Here is a 26631-nt window from a genome sequence, read left to right on the forward strand (position 1 = left end):
GAGTTGAAGCCAAACAATGTTTTTTGCAGCCACAGCGCGTTATGTTTCTGAACATGTGACCGATTTGTGGTGGAAAGTCTTAGAACTGTTTTCATGATCATTTTGATTGTCAGAACCATACCCTACTTGTCGGTGTCAAAGTGGTAATTTCTGAGACCTGCGTCACTTTTCTTCCACAGTTAGATGACACGCCGTGAAATAACTCAAATACTGTTCAATGGTGCGTCAACCCACGTCACTCACTCGCTCTTAGGATAATGAACAGCATCCCAGCTCAAAACAGACAATCATTATCAGTAATATAAATAAAAGCGACCCTTTCCATGAAAGCAGAGCGCTTAGTACGATTCCGACTTTTCCCGGGGCATGTGTTTATTAATATACATAATACATAGTGATGATACCAGGTGTATGCGAAAAGGTGAGCTGCTGTCGAGACCTGTCACCAACGCATGCAAAGGCAAGTCAATTGGTTACATGATAAACAACAATATTAGAACACATGGTACAAGTCGAAACAGGGAACTACTTCGGACATTATTTTTGTCACTGAAGCGTCAAATTTAGAGATTCTCTCCACTTGCCTACTATAAAACTTAATAGCTATTATAATATCTATAATATTTTGTTGTACAAGATACATCGCTCGCTTCTTTCAAGAAAACCTAAGGCAGTGCAAGAAATATCGGCGATCTCATGTTAAAATTATATGTTTTCATCCTCAATGTCGAACGTGGGAGCAATTTGTCGACAGGGTATGTTTTTGTTTGACTTTAACACGCGTGGATTTTTTCCACGTCAATAACGAAGGCCTTCTAACGCAGCATGCAGTGTCATATTGCAATTACTGGGACCTAAGGGGAACGGTGCTGTACCACGAGGGCAGACAGAACTTAATTCAACATGATAATTTCTTGTGAGAATATGAAAAAGGGGAAACTTCAAGTGTGAATTCTTTTAAGAAATGGATGGGGGCGGGAACGAAGATATATATTGAACTGGACGTGAGTAATGCCTATGAGACGTTAGACTCACGACTTCGTCGACATATCAGGCGACGTGAAGCATGGTTAAACGAATCGGGCCATCGTTCTGGCATCGCACTGTCTGTAATTAGAAGTTATATATTGCGGCGTGACATGGCCAAATACAATTTATATCCCGACATGACGTCCAGGGAATATGCAAGGAGGTCGAAATCGGTATTTTCACGACAAATTGAATTATTTTACGTTCTTCACCAAGCTACAATTAGACTCTGGAGATGCACACGGCGTAACAGGCAGGAAGCAGAGTCTTTTACGCAGGTCATAATGTGATATCTATACAATGCAATTTGATGTTAGTGTTTTGGCTCGGATTAGTTCTGGATTGTGCTCAAATGCCTTGGGTCAAATATCACCACTGTTCTGTTTATCATCTTGGGTTAAAATTCCCTATCACAATAGTTCGTGCACGACGTAGGTCGTGCAATGAGAGTATGATTTTATATGTATGTTTATTGATAATATACTACTCACAATTTGCTAAGGACCAAAATAGTCGTCCTTTGTGAAAGGTATGATCTTTAGGTAATGATGAGTAGTATAGTCGCTTAGGACACCGCAATTCGCTGTGCAGGATTGCCTCCCTTAGCCGTGCAGTACCTGCTTAACGTGGGTTCGAATCCTTGCCACGTTCCGATTATAAATCCCCTGTGTGTCAGTTCCAAACTCGTGCTGTTAGGTGGGACACATATTTTCCAAATGTATGTCGACAGATTGAATATATCAATCTGAAACTTATTCCATATACTGTTCCCCTATGCAACATAATATTCTTATCGTAAGAGGCGACTAACGGGAGCGGGTGGTCGGACTCGCTGACTTTGTTGATGCATGTCATCGCGTCCTAATTGTGCCTCCATATAATATTGCCGAATGCGGCGTTGAGCAGCACCCCCCACGCGTGGATCGATGCTCATGATGTCAATCACTGGATTGTCTGGTCCAGACTCGATAATTTACAGACCGCAATCATATAGCTGGAATATTGCTGAGTGCGGCGTTAAACAACAAACAAACAAACAAAACAATAATGAATCTGTACTTGTTTCACCAAAGTGGCAAATGTCTTTGTATACATCGGGTTTTCCTTCAACACGAAGGTGACACGCCTCGATATAACTGAAAAACGCAAACTCACTCAATATTGGAATTACTTAAGAAAACAACGACACTGGAAAGAGTAAGTGTGACACCAAACCAGGTCACGTAAATGTCATTTTGAATACAATGTACTATTAATGTAATCTATTGAGATCGCGACCACATGTATCGAAGATGCTTTATTGAACAGTGTGTGTCGTTCGACATTGACTAGTTGTTGCTGATTTAGATAACGCATAACAATATATATGTCGATATTGGTGACTGCTAAAATGTATGTTATTCAGATGAGTGTTGGGGGCACAGGTGGCCCAGCCGTCTAAGGCTCCGCGATTCGTTGTGCAGAGTTGCGTCCCTTAGACACGCCAGAAACCTATGGTTGTGGGTTCCAATCCCGGTTCGCCCCGATTATGTTTCTAGGTTTGTCAGCACCATACTCGTGCTCGTGGGTTTCACCAAAGTGGTAAACGTCTGTGGCCTGCATCACTTCGGGCTCTCCTCCCACATTAAGCTGACACGCCGTGATAAAACTGTAATACTGTTAAAAGCGGCGGTAAACCCAACTCACTCACACAGATTAGAGTGAGTGAGTTGGGTTTTACGCCGCTTTAAGCACACCAGAAATCCAGGTTAGAGCAAAAACATATTATATTAACAAAGAAGACCCTCGCAATAGCTCTACGGTCAAGCACAAACATCATGTCAGTGAGAACATTCCATACACGATGATCACACACCATATCTTCGTCCACATAACAGATGCGTAGAATATGTGTGGAGTTGCGGCCCTTAGCCTGCAAGGATCCGAAATCATTCCCCTTTTTTCTGTGTCACATAAAGCTGACAACCAGGAATATTTCTGATATACACTCACTCACTCACTCACTCACTCACAATCAGGACCCGTGTTAGAAAAGGTACTCACGCACTCTGGTTCATGTCGGATAGGGTGGTCAGGCTCGGTTACTTGGTTGACCGCATGCAATCATACCTTGCGGGTGGGACGTTGCTCATACTATCAACCACTGGCTTGTTTGGACCAGACCTGTTTACTTACAAACCGGCGTCATGTAACTGCAATGTTGGTGAATGTTGCGTTAAAAATCCTAAAAGAAAACATTGTGTAGGGGCGGCCGGGTAGCCCAGTGGTTAAAGCGTTCGCTCGTCACGCCGAAGACCCGGGTTCGATTCCCGACATGGGAACAAAATGTGAAGCCCATTTCTGGTGTCCCTCGCCGTCATATTGCTGGAATATTGCTAAAAGCGGCGTAAAACCATACTCACTCACTCACTCAGTATATATACTAATCATTTGACTTTTTCTCAGGAATGTTGGGTGCGGCGTAAAACAACAAACAGAACGAACAATTATTCCATCGACAATATTGATGGTTCCAAGCTTTTCCTCTTAACCCCTCTCGGTAATCTCTGTTGACACTGTAACTCAATAATGCAGGCCAATAAATGAGACAACAGCACGTTTTTATTTACATCAATTCTTTTATTTGTGGCTTCTATGATTGACTCTGCCGATTCAAAGATTGATGTTTTATTACAATGTGATATTGTGCGGCGTCGACACCACGCAAGGAATTACCCTATGGCATTATTCCTTTCCGAAATTACGTGGGTGGTCTGACACGCGATCTTTTCCTTTGACGCAGAGATAGAATTGTATTGATGTTGTGTTACGATATTTGCAAGCAGGGGGGACGTGACTTTTAGATGGAATTGAGTTTCAATTTGAAATCCGATCATACTGAAGTATCCCCACGACTAAACCCAATGGAGTGTTTGTTTTGTTGTCTTAACGCCAAAGCCCCAAACATTCATGTCAATAAAAGTACATTTAATAGTTAACGAACTTAAATATTGTGATTTTATACGATAAGGCCAGATCTAGTTTACCGATGTTATTTGTGAACAATCTTTGTCGGTATGTGGGTGAAATAAAAAAAAAGATATGTTTCTACACAAAAGTTATGTGAATATGTTACTATGTAAGGAGTGTTATTTAAGTCTGTCTGGTCTATTTTATACCTATTGGTTTGCAGTGCTACCTGTTGTATGTATTTTGTGAGGTCCCAATATCGGATTCAAGTCCCGAAGTCTTTTTGGCAATTGGCACCATTTGGTAAGAGCATAACCTTTAACCTTGACCTTTAACACTGACCTTTAACACTGACCTTTAACCTCTTACAGTAACGACAAATCAAAAGATGAAAAAGCAAAGGCTGAAAAGGGGAGGGAGAAAGTTGGTGAAAAGTCTGACAAATCTGAGAAGAAAACCGCTGATAAACACAAAGAATCTAAACCGAAGGAAAATACCAAAAATACGAAGGGTACTAAAACTAAATCAAAGTCGGAAAAGTTCAAAGGTGAAAAGAAAATGCAGTCAGGCTCCAAGACCCCCATGCTGGCTGAAAGAAGATCACCTGATGGACAGAGCGATGAAATAAATGATAAGAAGAATAAAGATAAGGATGACGAGAAGGACGACAATGCATGGGACACGATGGAGGTATGTCTTTGATCACAATATCATCGTATAATACCTCTTATGTTGAGGGGATAGTGGGGTAGCCTTGTGGTTAAAGTGTTCGCTCGTCACGCCGAAGACGCGGGTTCGATTCCCCACATGGGTACAATGTGTGAAGCCCATTTCTGGTGTCCCCCGCCCTGATATTGCTGGAATATCGCTAAAAAGCGACTTAAAACAATGTTCACTCACATTTATGTTAAGTATTTCTAAAAAGTATTTCTAAAGTTTGTGTATGAAACACTTATGGGTATATCATCCATATTCTAAGTTGTCAATAAACGACATGATTTATGATAGCATAACGAAAGATAACATATCACTGGCAAAAGCTTGTTTGTTCGCCGCACTCTGCAATATTCCAGCTATATGATCCACTCTGTTGACACGATGTCACGGAACCATACACATCACCGAACGCGATCACCCGATCTATTAAGTCGCCTCGAACGACAAGCACAGGTTGCTGAGGGCCAATTCTGACCCGGAATCCTGAAGGAAATTGACTGGAAGAAGTAGTGCTCGTTACCAAAATAGCCAAGCAAAGATATGTTGGGGTCGAATGTTGTGTAGATATTAACCCCTAGGTTTACATACCTCTGAACAGTGCACCCTCATCTGTGCTCAAACAACTAACACAACAACAACAACATAATACAAATGAATGGTTTCTTCAAAGAACCACAAAGGCTTGAACTATCAGTCACATGCTCTACCTGAACCAATGTAATCCACCCATGATTTTCTGTGCCACAACTCACTGCCCAGAGTTACAACATTTTAACGGACACCATACTTTTGTATATTTTGACTAGATGTCCTTTGGCCCAAAATGCAGAAAATGAATAATTACACATACCGCTTTATTAGTGAGTGAGTGAGTATGATTTTACGCCGCTTTTAGCAATATTCCAGCAATATCACGGCGGGGGACACCAGAAATGGGCTTCACAAATTGTACCCAGGTCGGGAATCGGACCCGGGTTTTCGGCGTGACGAGCGAACGCTTTAACCACTAGGCTACCCGGCCGCCCCTTATCGCTTAATTAAATAAAATAGTTGTTAGTGCTTTGTACTTTGTAGACTACGTATATGGCACACTTCCATACCATGTTTCTGCCACAGCCTTGCATCAAACTTTCCTTTGTGGATTACAAGGGGTTGATATATTGTTATCTGCTGTCAAAACATGGTACTCATCTTCAATATGTTTCTCAAAGCAAGACCCCTTGGACTATCTCACCCGAGTGTCTTTTGATATCAGATATATCAACACGAGTTGATAAAAGTGGAAAAACTCCGAGGCTTCCCGAGGAGTTTTTCAACTTTTATCAACGAGTGTTGTTGATAGATTTGATATCAAAAGACACGGCGGTAAGATTTTATTTATCATCCAACAACATTTTTCCAATTTTGTCAGTTTTTAAGACAGTAATTAGCAGTGTCTTCAGTGTAAAAAGTACTGGTAACAGCTTCAGTAGCAGAGCCATTAGTGATGTCATTTGATTGTGACGTCATGGTAACCAGTGACGTCACAATGGTCTGCAAAGCATTGTGAGTCAATTTCATTGCAGCGATATCTACAATGTAGATATCGCTTGATCTCACCCAAGCGAAATCTCCTGTGGGAGCCAGTTTTGGATGATAAAATGTCTTCCATTTGAATCATCAAGTCAGAGTTAAAATAAAATATATAAAAAATGTGCAAGCAGGATGAGGTGAAATTGGGTTTAAAGATTATTGCACTTATAATGGGACTGTAAATGAGTAAGTAAATTCATGGTTAGATATGTCCTGTATTATGTACCTAAATAAACACACCAACAACCCAAAAACAACAAAAGGTCCTAAATTATTCCAGGAGCGGTTTTAGAGTGAACTGTCATCATGTAGTACAAAGCCATGTAATACGCCTCTGTTGTAATTGCTTCTCTGTAAATAGAAAACACCCAACAAATTATTCTTCATTACGTCCAATCTTCAGTCATTACAAATTAGTCACTCCAACATCAAAGCCATCTAAACTGCCATCATTACCGGGGTCCTTTATATTCTATAAATTTCCTTCAACATGTCTCACTTTAATCTCTACACGTAATTACAAAATAAAACCTCTGAAAAAAGCACAAGAGAGTCCTTTCAGTACCACGGCACCATTGAGTCAAGATCCCGTCTCGTAGATCAAATATGTCCAATATTTATCCGGAGTTTAGGCAAAGCATTAAAATCCATTAAAGTCATCTTCCTTGTTCCTGTCGTGAGTTGCGAACAAACAGTTCGGGGCAACAATCCTCGTCCCTGTTCGATAAGGCAATAATCCTCCCTACCGTGAGCTCTTATGCTAACTGTGTGGGCAGGGACTCCGATCTGTCGTGGTGCTTTGGTATTTGCTCTCATTGGATCGGCTGGTGTTGGAATTGCCTTGTGCCGCACAGGCGACACTATATCAGCATACAAATAAATGTGTAATTTGAAGTACGTCTCAAGGGATAAAACCCAAACAAAGTTCAAGACGGTCGACAAATGTTCTAAAATGCAATCGCTGAAACTAATACTCTTGGAGAATGCATGTTTCAAGACACAAAGTTATTTTCTGCTGTACAAACATGTGATTTGTAAGCGGGTTCAGCTGTATCTCCGCACTGTCAATACCTCAGCCTGATAGTGATCTGTTGTAAGCGGTTAAGGTGTTTGTATAGACAGAGGCGATCTCGTTAACTTGAACACGGCCTTGCAGAGCAAGCGTTTTCTACAGAAATATGATTTTGATAAAAATATGATTTATTCTGCTAGAGCTAATAGACATATTTAGATCCGGTAAGAGTCTTTGATCTCCTTTAGGGAATCTGATCCGAATGTCGATTCACTACGTGACTTAATTCACTGCCCTGTATTACGCTGACCTTGACCTCCACTCAACGCGAATATCCTTTCAGCAAAGACTTGGTGTTCTCATTATCTGAATGATCGCATTGAAATTTGATACTTATTTTGTTTGTGGTGAGTCCCGATGGGTGAAGTTAGTGATTGATAGCATGATGATCACCGTCTGTGGGTCGTGGTCTAGTGGATAGAACGTATGCATGGCCGGAGGGGTGGTGGTTCGATCCCCGGCAGCGTCATACCGAGAGACGTTAAACTATGACATTTGATGTACACCTGCCTCCGGTTAGGCATACAACAAGGACTGGTCGTCTGTTCGATAATGTGTGTGAGTAGGGTATCCCTGTTTAACTGCAGCATAGTAGCTCGGGAAGTCAGGCTCGCTGACTTGGTTGATGCATGTCATCGTAACCCAATTGCGTAGATCGATGCTCATGATATCAATCACTTGATTTTCTGGTCCAGACTCAATGATTGACAGACCGCCGTCATATAGCTGGTATATTTGCTGAGTGCAGCGTTAAACAAACAAACAAACAAACAAACAAACAAGCACGTCGTTGTATAAGTGCAATAAATATCTTGAACGCGACTTTGAACCCCATTTGTCTTCACCTCACCACCTTTCTTGAAATACAGTCCTCCATGTCACACAATGTGGTTTCACTGCCAATGAGATTGGTCTTATGTTATTTTCATCCATTTTGACCACACGATACCCAGATAGAGTCGTTCAGGAAAAACCGTAGTTACGCGGCACGTATTCTGCCATAGATTCCCAAAGGGTTATTTTTGCTTGACTGAGTTATGTTCGATAGATCTGGTTTTCTGAGGTCTCTGGGGCTTCCCGTAAAGAGTTTGCCCCTCTGATGTTTTTCGCTCAACTTGTGTCTGTCACATTTAAACCCTCAAACCGATTCTTTACGCCTACTTGTCTTTCTAGCCCACAGGGACGATCAAGGCAGCGACTGACTTCAAGCTGGAAGAGCAGTGCAAGATTTTGCATGATGCGATGGATGGAATCGGTAAGGCTGTGAACACTTGTACCGTGAAGTGGTGAATATCGGAGAAAGGAGACTTATATATTATCAAATTGTGTCTTAATGATGGTTACACAGTCGCACAAACTGTACTAATCTTACCAGAAAGTATATATATTATTAACCATTGCATCGTAATTCAAAATAACCTTGGTTTCTTCCCCTTCTGGCGCTGTATGATGACATCGAAAACGACTACGACAACAATAACAACAGCAATAATGATAATGTAGTTGATGAATTGTAAAATAGCCATGGCTATTCATTTCATGAAGGGAAGTGAGGAACTTTGTTGCTGTTTTGATTTTCATATAAACGGGTCATTTCTCACATAGAACTGGATCATCGTTGTGTTGAGCGCAAGTCCGTAGCACGGATGTACTCAATATTACATCCGGGGCGCGGGCGGCCCAGTCGTCTAAGGCGCCGCGACTCGCTGTGCAGAGTTGCGTCCCTTTTGCGCGCCAGAAACCTATGATTGTGGGTTCGAATCCCGGTTCGCCCCGTTTCTAGGTTTGTAAGCACCACACCCGTGCTCGTGGGTTTCACCGAAGCGGTAAACGTCTGAAACCTGCATCACTTCGGGCTTTCCTCCCATATTAAGCTGACACGCCACGATATAACTGGCATACTGTTAAAAGCGGCGTTAAACCCAACTTACTCACTCAGTATTTCATTAGTACATATGGTACGGCTATAGATATAACTACAAATATATCATAGAACGTGTTCGTACAAATAGGTACGGACGAGGGGGCCATCATCACAGTTCTGACATCTTGCAACAACTCTCAGAGACAACAGCTGAAGAAGACGTACAAGAAAACATACAAGAAGGTAAGTCTGGTTCCTTTATGTTCCGTTTCTAAATTTGTCAACGTGAAATTCGCATATTATACGTCTGTTCACTTGGAGAAGAGTCCCGTAACGTGACAGCGAAACTGGAATACATAAGTATATAAAAGTCACAGCGGAAAATAACTGTATTCTGAAATTAGATGACGTATCTTTTAATACATATTCATGAAGACATATCCTCGACTTTAAGGTCGTGATTCACAATTTGTTAGTGCAAGTTAACAATTTGGATGTTTGCATGTTTGCATGTTTGTTGGGAGCATGCTCCTCATGCACGTGGTTTTTAAATGTCTCCTTTTACCAGGTCTCGGTTTTGTAAGTGAATTTGTTGTTGTAAATCATTGATCAGATAAAGGACCAAATATTATGTAGTTATTTTCTATTTTGATCACCTTATGCGAAGCACAGCTATTTATTTCTGCCAGTGCCCGCGAAGACCTGGATTATATTCCTCATATGATTACAAATATTCATGTCATATTTTCAATTACCCATTATCCCAAATTGGAACATAACTCAACGTTTTACGTCAGGTCTCATCCACTGTGAGTCTTCGATCAATGACGTGGAAGTTAATAACGCAACGATCATAGCTGCGTACCGTTCCACAGACTGATGTTAGTTCTACGACTGTCGGTCAGTGTTAAAGTATTGGTGTTACGTACGTCTTAAGTCTGAGATCCCTTTGTGGAACGGGACCCTGATCACAAACACTGAACGCGTTACTCTGTCTCTCGCTTCTGAACAAATCATGTCTTGGAGTGTTACGTGTCGATTCCCAAATTAAAACAATATGTTAACCCAGAAATCTGTACGTAAAAGAACAACAAACAACCAACAAGCGGTATACGATCAACAAATGTATAACACAAATTTTACTTGGTTTACAAATCAACACAAGTTACCGCAGAGCAATTATAATGGCAATAATGTCTATCTTTAATCATCTTTCATTGATAGGCCAATTGATCAAACACAATAGAGCGGTAGTACAATACGATGGCACAAATATTAGGATGGCAGTGGTCAGTATCAAATAAAAAAATACAGTGTGATAGTAAAGGTCAGTGATAATAACATATATTCACCCAGCGGCGACGGTGGTCAAGCTTCTGAGATGGGCTAGGAATGACGAGCGATCCTCACAGGAAAGCTGGTTCCGAAGCGATGAAAAACGAGAGAGTCGACATGTGTGAGAGATACCTAAACACGCTCTTGTCCCACTTATTTCGTCTAACCAGATACTGGACAGTTCCACATGTTTCTGTAACATACTATCACCGTCCGCGGTATACCGGACCGGAAGTTTACACACCTCACTAACATCTAAATATAATAACTTCTGTTAACACAATACAATGAGCGTCTACCGAATCTCAACAGAAACAATGTCACAGTTACAATCACTGTTCAAAAACAAAATATACTGTCACATAACAGAGGCCATTCTATAAAGTACGCCCAGAAATACAATCCGCTTAACAGTTAACTGTTTCCTTTGTACGAAAATGTATTGTACTCCCGACATTTCTGACACCTCCATCCATTATTGAAATAAATGTCGTCTCCCTACCCCGACAGTGCGCCGCCGAAATCCTTCAATTTGTGATAGACATAAAATTAGTGAGATCGCCGCCTACCACTCAGACAAAATGTCTTTGGCAAAGGAAATATGCTCGAGTTCTTTATGTCTACCCGATAATCATTGAGTTTTTGTAGATTAGTGGACGTTGTTGTGACGGGGGCTTCAAAATGTTATATTTCCTTGCATTCAATGTAAAATAACACCCGCAAATTTCACGACACAATGTTTAACGACATTGTAAATACAAAATGTTATCGGTCATTTTCCATTGGTAACTCGAGCAGCTGTGAAACATACATGACGTCAGTCTAGACTTACACGAGGACATCATGATAGTTGCAATGGATGACGTTCCATGACATATTGATCCGCCTTGTTGGCAGAACACAAGAAAAAAGTCGAACCTTGCCCAGTGCAACATTTTCCAACCTTGGGATGATATTTATCAAGAAAAGTATTCATACGCAGTCAATAGTCCAGCAGATTTCGTGGCTTTGAATCCGATTAAAATATTTTTTCAACCAATCATAATGCAGCATACTCTTCAATGCATTTTACAGTACACAATGGCATATGCTCATGTAATGTAGGCTCACTTAGATAATGTACCATTGTATAATCTTACGGCCGTGAAGAAATAGATTAATCTCGTGATGTACCTGTGTTCTAATTGTGAATCCAGTTTAAACAAGTTTTCAACCATATATACATTTCTGCTGTCAAAACATGGTACTCATCTTCAATATGTTTCTCAAAGAAAGACTCAGGGGCTATTACATGGAGAATCTCCTCCGAGTGTCTTCTGATATCAGATATATCAACACGAGTTGATAAAAGTGGAAAAACGCCGAGGCTTCCCGAGGAGTTTTTCCACTTTTATCAACGGGCGTTGTTGATAGATTTGATATAAAAAGACATTAGGGTGAGATTATATTTATCATTCAGCATCATTCTTCCAACTTTTTCAGTTTGTAGACAGTAATTAGTAGTGTCTAAATGTATTGCTAACAGCTTCAGTAGCAGAGCCATTAGTGATGTCATTTGATTGTGACGTCATGGTAACAATGATTCAGTGCAGTGATATCTACAATGCGTTAGGATACATGTATGTTTAATTTTATAGTCAAAATACATGATATTCATAAAAACAGATATTGACCCTGTAACCTAAATACCAGAGACGATGCGTTGTCGGACATGCGCTACCCTTACCTTGTTTAAAGAAATTGAACATTCTGCAGAATGTAATTATGTCCTGACATGAATTTAATTTGCTTTGACATATAGAAACAATACGCACGGAACATAACGCTCGTGGGTTTAATATTTAGTGTCATATCGAAGGTGATTATACTCACACGCAAAAGAAACGCAAGCAAATAGGTAACAAACACGGAACCATAAATTGATAGTACGAGTTTTATAGCATGTAGTGAAGCCTGATGGTGTTATCAATATTTTTGGTTGCATTTTGGAAGCCCCGAGTAAAAACGCAACATAAAAAACGAATCGCCAAAACGCATCATTTCAATGACTATGTGGGTATCATGCACCCATTTCTCGCGAAATCGAAAATGCACGAACTGTCACGAACTGTTGTGGGTATAAAACTGTGGCCGATTCTTGGACCTACCACTCCTTGCTCAACAATGCCACGCCTAACTCAAATTCAGAGAAACCAGGCTATCGGACGTTTGGAAGCTGGAGAGTCTGTCCAAGATGTTGCCCGTTATTTTAGTTAACATAACTACAATTTACCGTCTCCTGTATCGATACAATGCTACACAGACCACAGATGACCTTCCTCGGAGCGGTCGTCCTAGGGTCACCACACCTCGACAAGATAGGCAGATTACCCGTCAACACCAGCGACATCCGTTCCTAACTGCAAGTGAAAGTGCTCGACAGACCATAGGAACACATAATCGACACATTAGCCGGGACACTGTGATCCGACGTCTCCGTTGCAACAGCCTCAGATGTCGCCGACCAGCACGTCGTCCTGTTCTCCAACCACGGCATCGACAAGCACGACTTGTGCGCACAGGGACATCACAATTGGCGTCATCTTTAGTGGAGGCGTGTAATCTCCTCTGATGAAAGTCGCTTTTGTGTCTCCCATGCAGACGGAAGAGCCAGAATTTGGCGGCGTTGAGGTGATCGTTTCGCTGACAGAAACGTTGTCGAAAGGGATCCATGGGGTGGACCTAGCGTCATGATATGGGCAGGGATTGGACTTAATGCGAGACTTGGACCTTTGTGCTTTCTGAATGTGCTTTCGGGGACACGGCGTCACTGCTCAGCGGTATATCAACCAAGTGATCAGACCCCACGTTGTTCCATTTTTTGCACAACATCAACAACACATTTTCCAGCACGGCAACGCTCGTCCCCATGTTGCCAGAGCTACCATGGTCTTTCTGTAACAACACAACATCCGTGTTCTACCGTGGCCAGCCCTCAGCTCTGATCTGAACCCCATCGAACCCTTGTGGAATGAGGTTCAAAGGCGTCTGCACAATGTGCGCCCAGTCCCTACAACTGCCGATGAACTACGCACAGCTGCTCTGGATGTGTGCAGGAGGATCCCTAGGGCCTTCACAAATCGTCTGATCCATTCTATGTACAGGAGATGTGTGGCAGTGATCAATGCTAATGGTTGTCACACCAGGTATTGACTGACATTTTGGGTATTGACCCGAAACTGTGTAAGCCCTAAACATTTGTCAATCTTGCCCTATTATTAATTCTTGTCCTTACTTTTGAAAATAAATAACATGTATACTGCATACTCGACTTGCGTTTCTTTTGCGTGTGAGTATATCTATTGTTATTAGTCTATTAATAATCTTTGAATTTCAATGGTTAATCCATACTTCGTAAAGAAACAATAAATTTTAATGCTGATTAAACGATAGATAACTAACCGGAAAATGTTTGGTCAAATCACGTGACCTCGAATAATGACTTGTCACATGATCACCTTTGACCAGTCACATGATCAATATTAACTTCATTAACTAGAAAACGAAATAACGACTGCCAGTGGCAATGCACACTTCGCCAATCGTTCTGAAGAATCTCTTTGAATTATACTTGTTGTAAGGGGACGACTGCTAAAAGGTCAAATTCAGCACTTTATGAATGGATTTCGGTATGATAAAACACCTGATTGCTCAAGTGAGGTCCTTGTCCGAAAACAAGATTCCGCGGTCCCGACCCCAACTGTGTGGTCTGACCGGACACGCCAGAGGCCTTGTTTCCGCATAATGACCAAGCCAAGAGTAATTCTTTGTATTTGCTGTTGCATCTAACTCTGACTTACCGATTAGTAATAACAAAAAAGGGGAATTGGGGAAAACTGTATGACTGGAGTGATGACTTCAAGTTTCCGAAAGTCAGTTTTCCCTTTATGTCGAACAATGATTCCAGCAGCTCCAGCCTTTGGTGTCTACATTTCGCAACTTTTGACGTGCGGTCAAGCATGAGTGTACTACCACGATTTCAAAACGTATCACACGGCTCTTGCTCAAAAGTTGTTTGATCAGGGTTACTATATGTCAAAGCTTAAACATGACAAAAGTTTACAGACGCATCAGTAACAAAAGTGACGGCTGATTTCCTCTTTTGACTTGAACCATGTTTCCATGTTCTTTCAGGCGAACAATTGACTTGCCTTTGCACGTGTTTGTGATGGGTGCCACTGGCGGGGCAGGATATGCTCACCTTTTCGCGAAAACCTCGTTTCATAACTACTTGATAGTGATTGAGAGACACATGTGTATGATATAGTCGTAATCGTGCATTGGATATTCCTTATGATAATGGAAATGTTTTCGTCGCTTGTATATAGGTAAATGAGTCGTCAGCCAGTTACATATACCGTCGCACTCAGCAATATTCCAGCTGTTTGACGGCGCCCTGTTTGCAATCGATTTTGCACCAGGCAAACCAGTGATTGATATTGTGAGCTATTACAAATGGCACACATACACCAAGTCACCGAGACTGACCACAGATCCATTTAGTATCCTCTCACGACAATCGTAGGTTGCTGACAGCCTGTTCTAACCAGGAATCCCCAGGGCATCAGTGCAGCAGGTCACATCAAGTAGAATATACTCAGAATAGACCTGGCATTCACGACTCAGACTATCCAACTGAGAAGAATTCTTAAGCATGTTGTTCACACATATCTCACTTCAGTGACTGATGCTGTAACAGGCTTTTTCTTGTTCGACTGTTCCCACCTTCTGCCCACGAGTGTAAAAATCAGTTTTCACCATCCTTTCAGTCAAATATGTATTCTCCTACCACAGGAATAGTCCAGCCGGTCCGTATTGACCAGGCCCATGTAAATTGCGAGTCTTCATGAGGACGAGTTAGCCAGTGAATTAAATAATGAAATGTGTGTTTAGGTGAGAATGAGTTTGTTAACTGAGGGATTCTTGAAACGTCAGGCGTTGATTACTTTCGGAGATTGATTTCCAAGTCCACATTCCCAAATGAACACAGCACATCAGCGTCATTCCAAGATGTAAGTCAACCGCCCTGATGGCAAGCGTTCCGAAAAGAGACGCTGCTGTGATGGTGGTTAAAGGGCTCATGTTCAGTTGTCTTGTATTCCCTGTTGATAGAGTCCGATGTAATATGATCAGCTTTGATGTAACATGTATACAGATCGGAAACATTTCGTTTTGGAATCATGTCGTTTTTAGTAATTGTGTTTATATAAACCCTTCTTCATTTGACGGACATTCTCAGCGGACAAGAATAATTTCTCTGGTCAGCGTGTTGCATGTCATTGTAAAATTGGCACTCCTGATCAAATAGCAAACTTTAGGCACAACCAATCAATTGTTTATATCCTTTGTGATACAATAGATTCGATTTTCTTAATACTGTTACAGTAACAGTATAACAGGGCCACTCGAAGAAATGCTTTTTTTTGCCTTGTCGCTGTGTGTCAGTTTTGCTTCTTGTAGCATTTGGGAGAGCAGGCCAGATGAAGAGTGGTCAACGACGCTCAACAAGAGCTCCCACTGTTCTTGTGCGGTGACGTCACTTAAACAACATTCAAGTGCATTTATGTAAAACTTTATTTTGTTTTCCAGGAATTGATGGCGCATTTAAAAGGGGAGCTTACTGGGGACATGGAGGAAACGGTGGTCTTACTACTTATGGAACCAACAGATTTCGCAGTCGAGGGGATGCATCGAGCCATGGACGGAGTTGGAACTGACGAAAGGCTTCTCATGTATTCCACCCTTGTCCACAGTGCCAAACCGCAGGTAAATAGTGCCATGTTAGCAATAGTCACCCTTGTCCACAGCCTTAGGCCAAAGGTAAATAGTGCAATACCACCTACACTCACACTTATCAGCCATGCTAAACCACAGGTACATACACAATGGTCCATTCTGTATTAGCCATGGCCACTCTGGTCCACCGTGCTAAGCCACGGGGAAATACAAAAAAGTCCACACTATATAAGCCATCGTCACGTGGAAGATATTTAGGTTTAAGGCACCACGAACAATGTCGAAAAAAAGATCAGATTTGAGAAATGACTGCCAGGGATAAAACGGTTTCGGTGCCAGAACCAAACTCCCCACACATGCGAAATATTGTACGTGGAGCATGCCGTCCCCCCTGCACTTTGATTGAGTTAATTCTTGATTTTGACAACTCAGTTAAAGATGCACACGTAAGCTCTCTACCCTTGCCTTCCATGCAGTATTTGCGACCAGATTCTGTCGTCTACAACGTGATGAACGCCTTTGGGCTATTGTCATTTTTCAAACTGGTAGAACTCTGCGAAAGGGTTTAATATGTCTAAGTCTGTGACTTGCAGACTTTGGAACAGATTCCTGCAATGATCGGCCCTGCACAGGACGCCATAGGTCAACAGCCACTAGTCCAGGAGCGATTAATTAGAAAACAGGCTTTAAGATATAATCCCAGACAACCAATCAAATCGCTGTTCACTTGTACCAGGCCACAATTGTTTAAGTTACTGACCAGACAATTAGAAATCGTGTGCATGGTCAGCGACAGTTATAAGGCCAGGCTCACACAGTGCAGATTGTGGCTCCCGTTTGAGATCAGAGAGTGCTACGACACAAAAAGTCGGATTACTATCCTCAATGATCTGGAATGCCCTACCATTGTCTGAATGCAGTCGTATAATTTCGTAACAGAGTCTTACGGACCGGGAAAGGTCCAGAGAGGTCGGCCAAGCACTCCCGACAGTATGGTGCGTCCCGTAACATTCAGGAAACTCAGCCGATTTTGTCTAGTCGGATTGCAATCGTGACTTTGTCGTGACAGATTCTGCTGCATCGGATCAAAATCGTAACAATGCCCTGTGTTGTCTGGACGGTGTCCCGTGGATCGGAACGTTGTCACGAAGAATGGGCATAAATTGTTCATTGCCGTTTCTTGTCGATTGAGTCCAGATTGTGTCCAGCTCTTGCCGAATGCGAACCGTCTTTGTCGGTTCACTGTACGGTCACTGATCTCTGTCTGGTCGCATTGGGGAGAATCAGGACGCTGTCGGGACAGATTCGGTCGTTTTTTACCATGCGGAAGATACAAATCGGATCAGATTCTGATTGAGAACGGGAGAATCGGGCCAATTCGGCTGGAAACTGTTGAATTGGGACGCTTCCTGAACAATATCTGACTGTTTGTGTATTTTCCGCCACGAATCACAGGATCCTGATCAGACTTTTGACAAATTTTAATCGCGAATGGTCTTATCAAGTACGGCCGTAAAAATCCTGATTGTGTGACTGAGCCCTTATACCACCGTTCTAGCAGGCGCTAATGGTTTTAATGCGTAGAAACTGGGGGGATTGCTGACGTGCCTCCTGTGATGTGTCACGCTATACTTTCTGTAAAGGCGTGGACTTGTCTGGTGGCGTCCTAACGAACGTCATACGAACGTAAACGTAAGGCAAGATGAAATGTTTGGGGACGAATCTGTTGTTTGTTTGTTGTTGAACGCCGCATTAAGCAATATTCCAGTTATATGGCGGCTGTCTGTAAATAATCGAGCCTGGACCAGACAATCAAGTGATTGATATCACGAGCATCGATCTACTCAATTGGGATACGATGACATGCAAGTCAGCGAGCCTGACCACCCGATCCCGTTAGTCGCATCTTACGACAAACATAGTCGCCTCTTAAGACACTCATGGGATGCTGTAGACCAATTCTAACCTGGATCTTCACGGTGAATGAATCTGTAATGATATAGGCCGGGATCGCTATAACTGCCAGAACGCCACTGGATATTGTTCATGGAATGTTCACTGCATAGTACTACCGAGACAACATGCTGGCGCCAATAGTTGTTCCGTTTGCGCGCCAAGTGTCCACGTGTAGCCTTTCAAGACGACTAACGCTCGTGTCCCCCGCCGGGCACATAAAGTAACTGACTGCGTCCAACAGCAAAACATCAGCAGAATGCAACCTATCGTTGTTGGAAGATTCCAATTAAAAATAGGGGTCACGTGGTGGCCCATTCGTCTTGGGTTCGAATCCCGGTTCGCCCTGATAATGTTTCCAGATTTGTCACCATCATTCCCGTGCTCGTGGGTCTCATTAAAGGGATAAACGTCTGAGACCTGCATCACTTCGGGCTTTCCTCCCTCATTTAGCTGACACGCCTTGATATAACTGGAATACTCCTCAAAGAGGCGTTAAACCAAATTGACTCACCCACTCATTCACCCAAATAAATGGATCAGGTGGAAAAGTCTCTGTGACCTGACTGATTGGTACCGTCGTGCCCAGAATGTGGATTCTTTCACTGTTTTGCTTGGTTCAGACTCGACTACTTACAGGCCGTCGTCACTTGAACATTGCTGACTATAGCGTTAAACAACGTTCAGTCATTCTAAACGATGATTCAACATTGTATATGGAGCTACTACTTTAGAGGCTCTCGGAGAGTACATATTTCCTGATTTAAGTACACAATGACACTATGGGGAAATTTAATGCTGAGCTATTTTGAAGAATAAGGGTTAAGTGATCATTACCTAGCCTTATCAACATCAGCAGGCGGTTCTGCAATCTATCGATCCCCAATCCGCCTCATCACGTAATCCCCATGCATCTTTTCATCTTCCGAGTCCTCCGCTCACTGCTTGAAAGCATCTACTTGTAGTGATTCAACTTTCAGAGCACAAAATAAGATCAGTATTCAATATCGCTTAAACAGCCTATCATTAAAGAGACACACATATCTGATAGCACTATTGGTGTCGGAGGTTGGTGTTGACACGACTTGAAAGAGGGAAGCTCTATAAACGATGTTTGTCAGGGGAATTCAAGTATGGAAGCCTCGCAATGCCAAGGCGCCATCTTAACTTGTCGCTGTGGACGAGGGGGTCTCTCCCTTTGGCTGTCGATGTAGCTCCTTGCCCTTTCATCGGCCCGAGGGGTGAGGACGTGGCATAGTTATCGCTCTTCTGTCTGCATACAGGGGGGATGAGTAATCCCCAGCATCGTCGTTCTCGATAGCAACTCCATTATTTGGCTTTCTTGATTAAAAGCACAATGTAATCATGTTCTGTGAATGCTAAAGTATGGCAATATTCATTTAGGGTTTTGAATTAGCTCACTATCATTCTATTGATAAATCTATCTATATTGGTAGTGTCGACAGATGGTTGTCAATACTGATTTAATTAGTCTTTATTCTATTGGCATGTGTCATATAAACAAGAACGGACATATTGTGAAATTTGAGCACCTTAAAGCGACTGCGTGAATATAGATTCCGCTGCAGTCTGTGGTGCATACTAGTGGTTGATAGCATGAACACCCATCCGCCAGATGGACAGGGGTTGCTTGGGAGCTATTAAAAAGATTCCCAACGAGGGAAACGGTAAACAGAAATGACCGATGTGTTTAGAGTGAGCGTGTGAGTGGGTGAGCTTAATTTCACGCCGCCATGAACAATATTTCGCAGCACTCAGCGATCTAAATGACGGCGGCCTGCAACTTATTAAGCAAGGACCAGACAATATATGACAAGAGTACAATAGTTGGTAATTCAAACACTTGACATTTGTAGAGTCGTCAGTGAGATGTCGATACGTAATGCAGGTGAAGCAAAACATTCTGCTGATGAGCGTAGTCGAGGAGTATTTCTTGTACGAGTACATTGTGAGAGCGGGACATGTCGACGGCGCCTCCTCGAGTTGCTCAGGCCGCCGTCTCCAGTTGTCTAGGGCGACGTAATTCTCCGCACGATGCGTCCCATGGGCGTGCTGGAATGGTAGGATCAGCACCATACCCATGATGCTCAGTTCCATCAACGTGGTAAACGTCCAAGATTTACATCACTTCGGGCTTTCCTCCCAAGCTGACACACCGTGCTATAACTGGATATTGTTCCAAACGGCATTTAACCAAATTGAATCACTGACGCTGAGAGACATTTTATATGGAATGGAATTGGTACCTTGTACCGTACACCGTTATATACTCCAGTGCTGATAATACTATGACAGTGGAGCATGAATGCACTGCGGTACTGCAGCGTTAGAAATTGGCACTAGTCATATAGTCCTTGCCAAACTGCCCAATGGTAATGGTATCATAAGGACTAGTAGAAATTTGCCATTTTTAAGGGTTTTGCTATATGTTATCGTCATAAGGACTAGTGGACGAAAACTGTTAGTTTCTAACGCTGAGTACTAGTCTCATCCCCATTGTCCGTCGTGAACGTCAAGGACCGTTGTCATGGATAGGCGAAAGGGCGGTGGTTCGATCCCTTGACCAAGTCTCACCAAAAGACGTTAAAGTTTAACGAATGTTTAGATTAAATAATATGATTTTTAGTTTTGTCCAGTCCATCCAGTTCATACAATCCCGCACAACACGTTAGTGACAAAGTTTTAGCTCATAACACCAATTAAAGATACTTGCAAGTAGCATAGTTTACTGCTTTGATTTCTTGATATTCTACATTACACCAACATGATAATAACTCCATCTTATTTTTCAGGATCTGAAGAGTCTGTGCAAGAAATATAAAGAAGGTGAGACAGATATGTATGATGCATGGAGGATTCTACAGATCGGGTCATGCATAAAGTCATTCATCATACAAACGTCGTCGCACAAAGCCGAAATAGTACTGTGTGCGCTTTTACAAATAGTAATACTGCCAAGCCGAAATAGTACTGTGTGGGCTTTTGACAAACAGTACTACTGCCAAGCCGAAATAGTACTGTGTGGGCTTTTGACAAACAGTACTACTGCCAAGCCGAAATAGTACTGTGTGGGCTTTTGACAAACAGTAATACTGCCAAGCCGAAATAGTACTGTGTGGGCTTTTGGCAAACAGTAATACTGCCAAGCCTTAATAGTACTGTGTGGGCTTTTGACAAACAGTAATACTGCCAAGCCTTAATAGTACTGTGTGGGCTTCTGACAAACAGTAATACTGCCAAGCCTTAATAGTACAGTATTGGCTTCTGACAAACAGTAATACTGCCAAGCCGAAATAGTACTGTGTGGGCTTTGGACTAACAGTAATACTGCCAAGCCTTAATAGTACTGTATTGGCTTCTGACAAACAGTAATACTGCCAAGCCAAAATAGTACTGTGTGGGCTTTAGGGGCTGTGTGAAAGGCTAGATATCAAAAGAAGGAAAACTCACACAATGCAAAATAGGTTACTTACAACGTCCAGGTCTACAACAGGAATAGCAACTGACCTTTTCAACTCTCTTTAAGTTGACGTTATCAGCAAAATTGCTCTTTCAAAGAATAATAAAATTGCTTTTACAAAATAATATAAATGCTTTCTCAAAGGATAATATAATTGCTCTTTCACAAAATAATATAATTCCTCTTTCAAAGGATACTATAATTGCAACTATATTTTATTGCAACTATTGAATATTCTCTCCAAGAATAATATAATTGCTGTAATAATACAGGAAGGAAGCTAAGTTACAATTGACCCTTTTTAAGTTTCAAACGTTGTGTTTAATGCTGTGCACAAGGAATAATGTTAATATCCGAATCGTGGCTGTTTTGCCGTATCCGACTAGTGTCAAGTATGAATGTCTTTGTGATGAGTGAGTGAGCTGTGTTTTATGCCGCTTTGAACAGAACTTCAGTTATATCACGGCGTGCCAGTTTAATGTGGGAGGAAAGCCTCAAAGGTCTTTAACGTTTACCACTTAAAATCCATGAACACAGGTATGGTGCTGACAAGCCTAGGCACATATAATCATGGCGAATCTAGAATTCTAATCCATTATCATTGCTTCCTGGCTCGCCTAAGGGCCGTTACTCTTCACAGAGAATTGTGACGCTTTAGGTGACTGGGCCACTCCTGGTGTGTCTGGAATGACAATAGTTTGTTTGTTTCTTGTTGACCTTCCCCCGTTTCACCATAAATGTTCTATATTTAACCATCAGCGCACAAGAAGGATCTGAGTAAAGCAGTTGCGTCAGAGACAAGTGGCGTGATTCAAAAGGTCCTTCTCAACATTTTGGCGGGAAAACGTGCGCAGACGACACAAGTCAAGGAAAAAGATGTTGAAGAATCAGCCAAGAAACTTCACGGAGTATGTGTTTTCTTGTTTCAAAGTAGACATAATTTATTTATAACAACTTAATTTACTGTAATGGCCACGGACATCAGATTTGTGACCCCACGGAGTGTTTTCTTGTTTGTTTGTTTACTAGTTTTGCGAACCCGCCAACCCTAAATATCACAAATTGGAAAACAAAATGTGTTTCAAAATAGTCCTTGTTTTGCACCAACCCAGTGTATTTCTTTCAGTAAACGAACCTCAAAGAAAGGAGTTCGATATGATCATTTGAAATTGTGAGGCCTCACTACCAATGCATCCGGCCAATGACACTCGTGAGCTAAATACCAAATTCAGTCAGTCTGTCTGTCACTTGAAGTCATGTCTTTGGAAGTTTAATTTCATCTGGACCAACACCGACAAATTGCGTTTTTTTTAAAACAAACAAACCATTTCCTAAATCAAGTAATGTAAGCCACCTTTGCTTTATATTGATATATTGATTCAAATCGTTATGATGCCATTTGCAACGATTCTTGTGGATTTCGACCATGGGGGTCTGAGTAATTGATTTTCCATGTCTCGAACCAAGCTCAGATCACCTGCAATCTGTATGGTTTGAACCTTTGCCTGACCGATCATAATCGAGTATTTTTCAAAATTAAGTAAAAGTGTGAATTGTTCATATTGATGGTTTTTTTTGTAATTCCGTCCTATGTATAGATGTCTGATATATGTGCGAAACATATGCCAATTTTGTGATAACTGTTCAAAACAGTGTCATTTTCATTCTCATTCTCATGATCAAGGTTCTCGCTGCCGCTAAACAAAGATCTGAGCTAGGACATCTTATTACGGGTCACGTCAGAACGACCTTTCGCGAACTTTGACCGACTACTGAAATGACTAACAAAAAGTCGACATCAGCCAATTAGAAGGCAGCTTTCTCGAGCTTCACGGCACTCGTTTCAACCTGGCGACTTCCATTTCACACTACGCTTGAAAAATATGTTTACAATCAGTTCTTGATTGAGATTTTGAAAACTGAACAAACGAACATAACGGAATGTCTAATATATGGTTGAGATTGTATGGGAGTGCTTCCCACGCACTGTGCAACGCCTCCTACGTTCAAATGTTCATCCCACGGAAGCGAGAGACAGACGATAATTTTGACGGAATCGGTCGTACGGGTCGTAACTGTCGTTCGGAATACCCCGTGTTAACGTTTTCGAGGTTGCATGATTAGAAAACACATTCCGACTGTCACTTTCACGATCTCGTGAGCGACGCTTTGATTCGTCGGATGAAAGGTCGTTCTGACGTGACCCGAAATGGGATGTCCTCAGATCTTTGTTTAGCGATAGCGGGAACTAAGATCTGATTTTAATGAGATTGTGTCATTTTAGCATTAGGTTTGAACTGGGCTTCTATGAGTTCAGTACTTCGGCACAACGACATTACTATTCTTTGACGAAAGATTTTGTAAAAATTCAAGATTGCTGTGGAAACATGGTATTACTGGACCCCGATACAAACTGTATACGGTACGTTCATTCCAACTACTTATCGCATACAACGTATTGTATACAACTAGTTGGATCAACGAATTGTATCGAGTGAATGGCTTTGGCTGCGGAGTTACCACAATAATTATTAATTACCTTAAAATCGCCGTACATAAATCGCATCATCGCCGTGTGTGATATTGCACCAAGCGCCCCGCACCACTTTTATAAATGACATTGTGTTCACCACATGATTATATTTCCGCGAACCTGCACTGTCTCTCAGACGAGCTACACAAACGGATCTCCTGTAACATAATTTCATCCTGACACCCCAGCGTGTTTCAACGTCAAAGACAATACAGTTATACATTATACTTGCATAAAACACAGTGGTTCAAAGAGCCGATGTACAGTGATCACAGAACGGTTATTGGGTATGCTGGCAGTCCCATGAAGGATAAACAACCACAATTTCTCAAAGTTTGATACCCATCTTCGAAAAATTATTTTGAAAATGTCGACATCCTCAACGAAATTTTGTATTAAGCGAATCCTGTTTGTGGTCCTTTTCATGGTTTATAATGATGGTGCTGCAGATATCTCGAGTATGTCACCTTTCCTCTCAACTTGTTTTTTATACCTTCGTCAGAGATGCCATTCGTTTTTAGCGAGAAAATATTAAGATAGAGATGCTATTTATAGAAACACCTTTAAAGTGGACTTTGACGGATGAAAAACTTGCAGACATATTAACCGGTAGGATATATGGCAGCTGTGGGGCTGTCCTTTATAAATGATCTATACCAACTGTCTGTACAAGACAAGGACTGATCGGCTGGGAATCATAATACTGTGTCTGAGTGGGTATTCATGTTAAACTGGTATCTCAGTGGACTAGCACTATAAAACCGGCATTAGTCCGGACTAGTACGAGCAGCCACACACACACACACACACACACACGCACGCACGCACGCACGCACGCACGCATGCACACACACACACACACACACGTGCTTGCATGTCACTATATAAGTGCAATAATCCCACTTCACTTCACCACCAGATCATAACGCCATCACCACCAAAGTCACTGAATTGGTGACGAAGGCAACGCGACTCATCGATGGAGACGCCCAGACTGATGTTTTGCCCCTCGCACGGGTGCCGTAGATGCGTAGACGCCGTCTGTCTGTACTCGTCTCTGCTGACGGGGATGGTACAGGCTGTGATGGTTGCTGTCTGGAACCTGCGTCAACGATACGTGGTTCGAATCCATATATCTCAGCGAGTGGTTTTCCCGACTAGGAGGCCGCTACGGGGAAGGCTTCTAGCGTGGTTTTACGTTGATAACATCGCCTTAAATGTATTCCTATGGCTCGCCATCTGTCATTTTCACTTAGGCGTGACATAATGAAATCTCATCAAAACGAGCAGAAGTGGTGTTTTTGTGAACGCGGCACTTACGAAGATTGCTTAGATTGGCATTCAAAGGGGATTGGATATCTGGCCTTTATATGGAACATCTGCAGAAATGTCTCCTGAATATTGTTTTGCCTTTTGGAGATAGCCTTTGTAGTTGGGCTCTAACCTGATAAATTTTATATTGTATAAAATATGTTCCCAATGACCAAGTGCCTAAAACGTAACGAAACAAGACCTCAAAAGGTCCTTATTTATATCGTACTCAGTCCAACATCAAGTGAGTGAGTGAGTCAGTTGGGTTTAACGCCGCTTTTAACAGTACTCCAGTTATATCACGGCGTGTCAGCTTAATGTGGGAGGAAAGCCCGAAGTGGTGCAGGTCTCAGGCGTTTACTACTTCGGTGAAACCCAAGAGCACGGGTATGGTGCTGACAAACCTAGAATCATTATTGGGGCGAACCATGTCCCCTTGGTGTGTAAAGCCATGTGTACGGCCATAGCCATATCGTCTCCCAGTTCTCAATCACGGGATAATGGTTTCTTATGTCTGGTCAGACTGCAGATGACGCAATTCATATGGAAACCTTTTCTGCTGTCTAGTAGTTTTCCGCCTACACAGTCCTAGTGGGTTGCAGCAGGAAGCGACTGCTTTAAAACTAATCATATATTTTTTTCCATTTTATTGTTTGCTTTATCACAAAAACGAGTCTTCAGTATTCAATCTTGGTTAATCGCGGAGTCTACGTGGTAGTTTTTACATAGAATGTAATGTACAGGAACATCTAATTGTGTGAGGTTTTTGTCTGTCGGTGAATTTATTATATTATCTGATAGGAGTTGAAGTCTTTGTAAATACTGACTCGAAGAGATTGTTTAGTGTACATGGTGTTTTAAAGAAGAATACACTGAATCAGTATTATCCAGGTTAATCTTCTCTTGACTACTGTGGGGACACAGGTGGCCAAGTAATGTAAGACGCCGCAATTCGATGGCAGAAACACATGACCGTTGTTCGAATCCCACATTCGCCCTAAATATAAATCTAGGTTTGCCAGCACATGGATTTCACCAAA

General features: G+C 42.0%; 1 protein-coding gene across 3 annotated transcripts in view; it reads left to right on the forward strand.

Annotated features, from left to right (window-relative positions):
• The window catches only part of LOC124141953, a 150657-nt gene that overhangs the window by 95621 nt on the left and 28405 nt on the right, over nucleotides 1–26631 (forward strand). For all 3 annotated transcript variants that reach the window (XM_046510148.2, XM_046510149.2, XM_046510150.2), the window contains 6 exons: nucleotides 4350–4668; nucleotides 8513–8594; nucleotides 9352–9446; nucleotides 16167–16343; nucleotides 21080–21113; nucleotides 22507–22655. In XM_046510148.2, the coding sequence (XP_046366104.2) occupies nucleotides 4350–4668; nucleotides 8513–8594; nucleotides 9352–9446; nucleotides 16167–16343; nucleotides 21080–21113; nucleotides 22507–22655 (856 nt within the window). The remainder of the gene's footprint in view (nucleotides 1–4349; nucleotides 4669–8512; nucleotides 8595–9351; nucleotides 9447–16166; nucleotides 16344–21079; nucleotides 21114–22506; nucleotides 22656–26631) is intronic.

Source organism: Haliotis rufescens, unplaced genomic scaffold, assembly GCF_023055435.1.
Source record: "Haliotis rufescens isolate VD_foot unplaced genomic scaffold, xgHalRufe1.0.p SCAF_3, whole genome shotgun sequence".
Taxonomy (NCBI): Eukaryota; Metazoa; Mollusca; class Gastropoda; order Lepetellida; family Haliotidae; genus Haliotis; species Haliotis rufescens.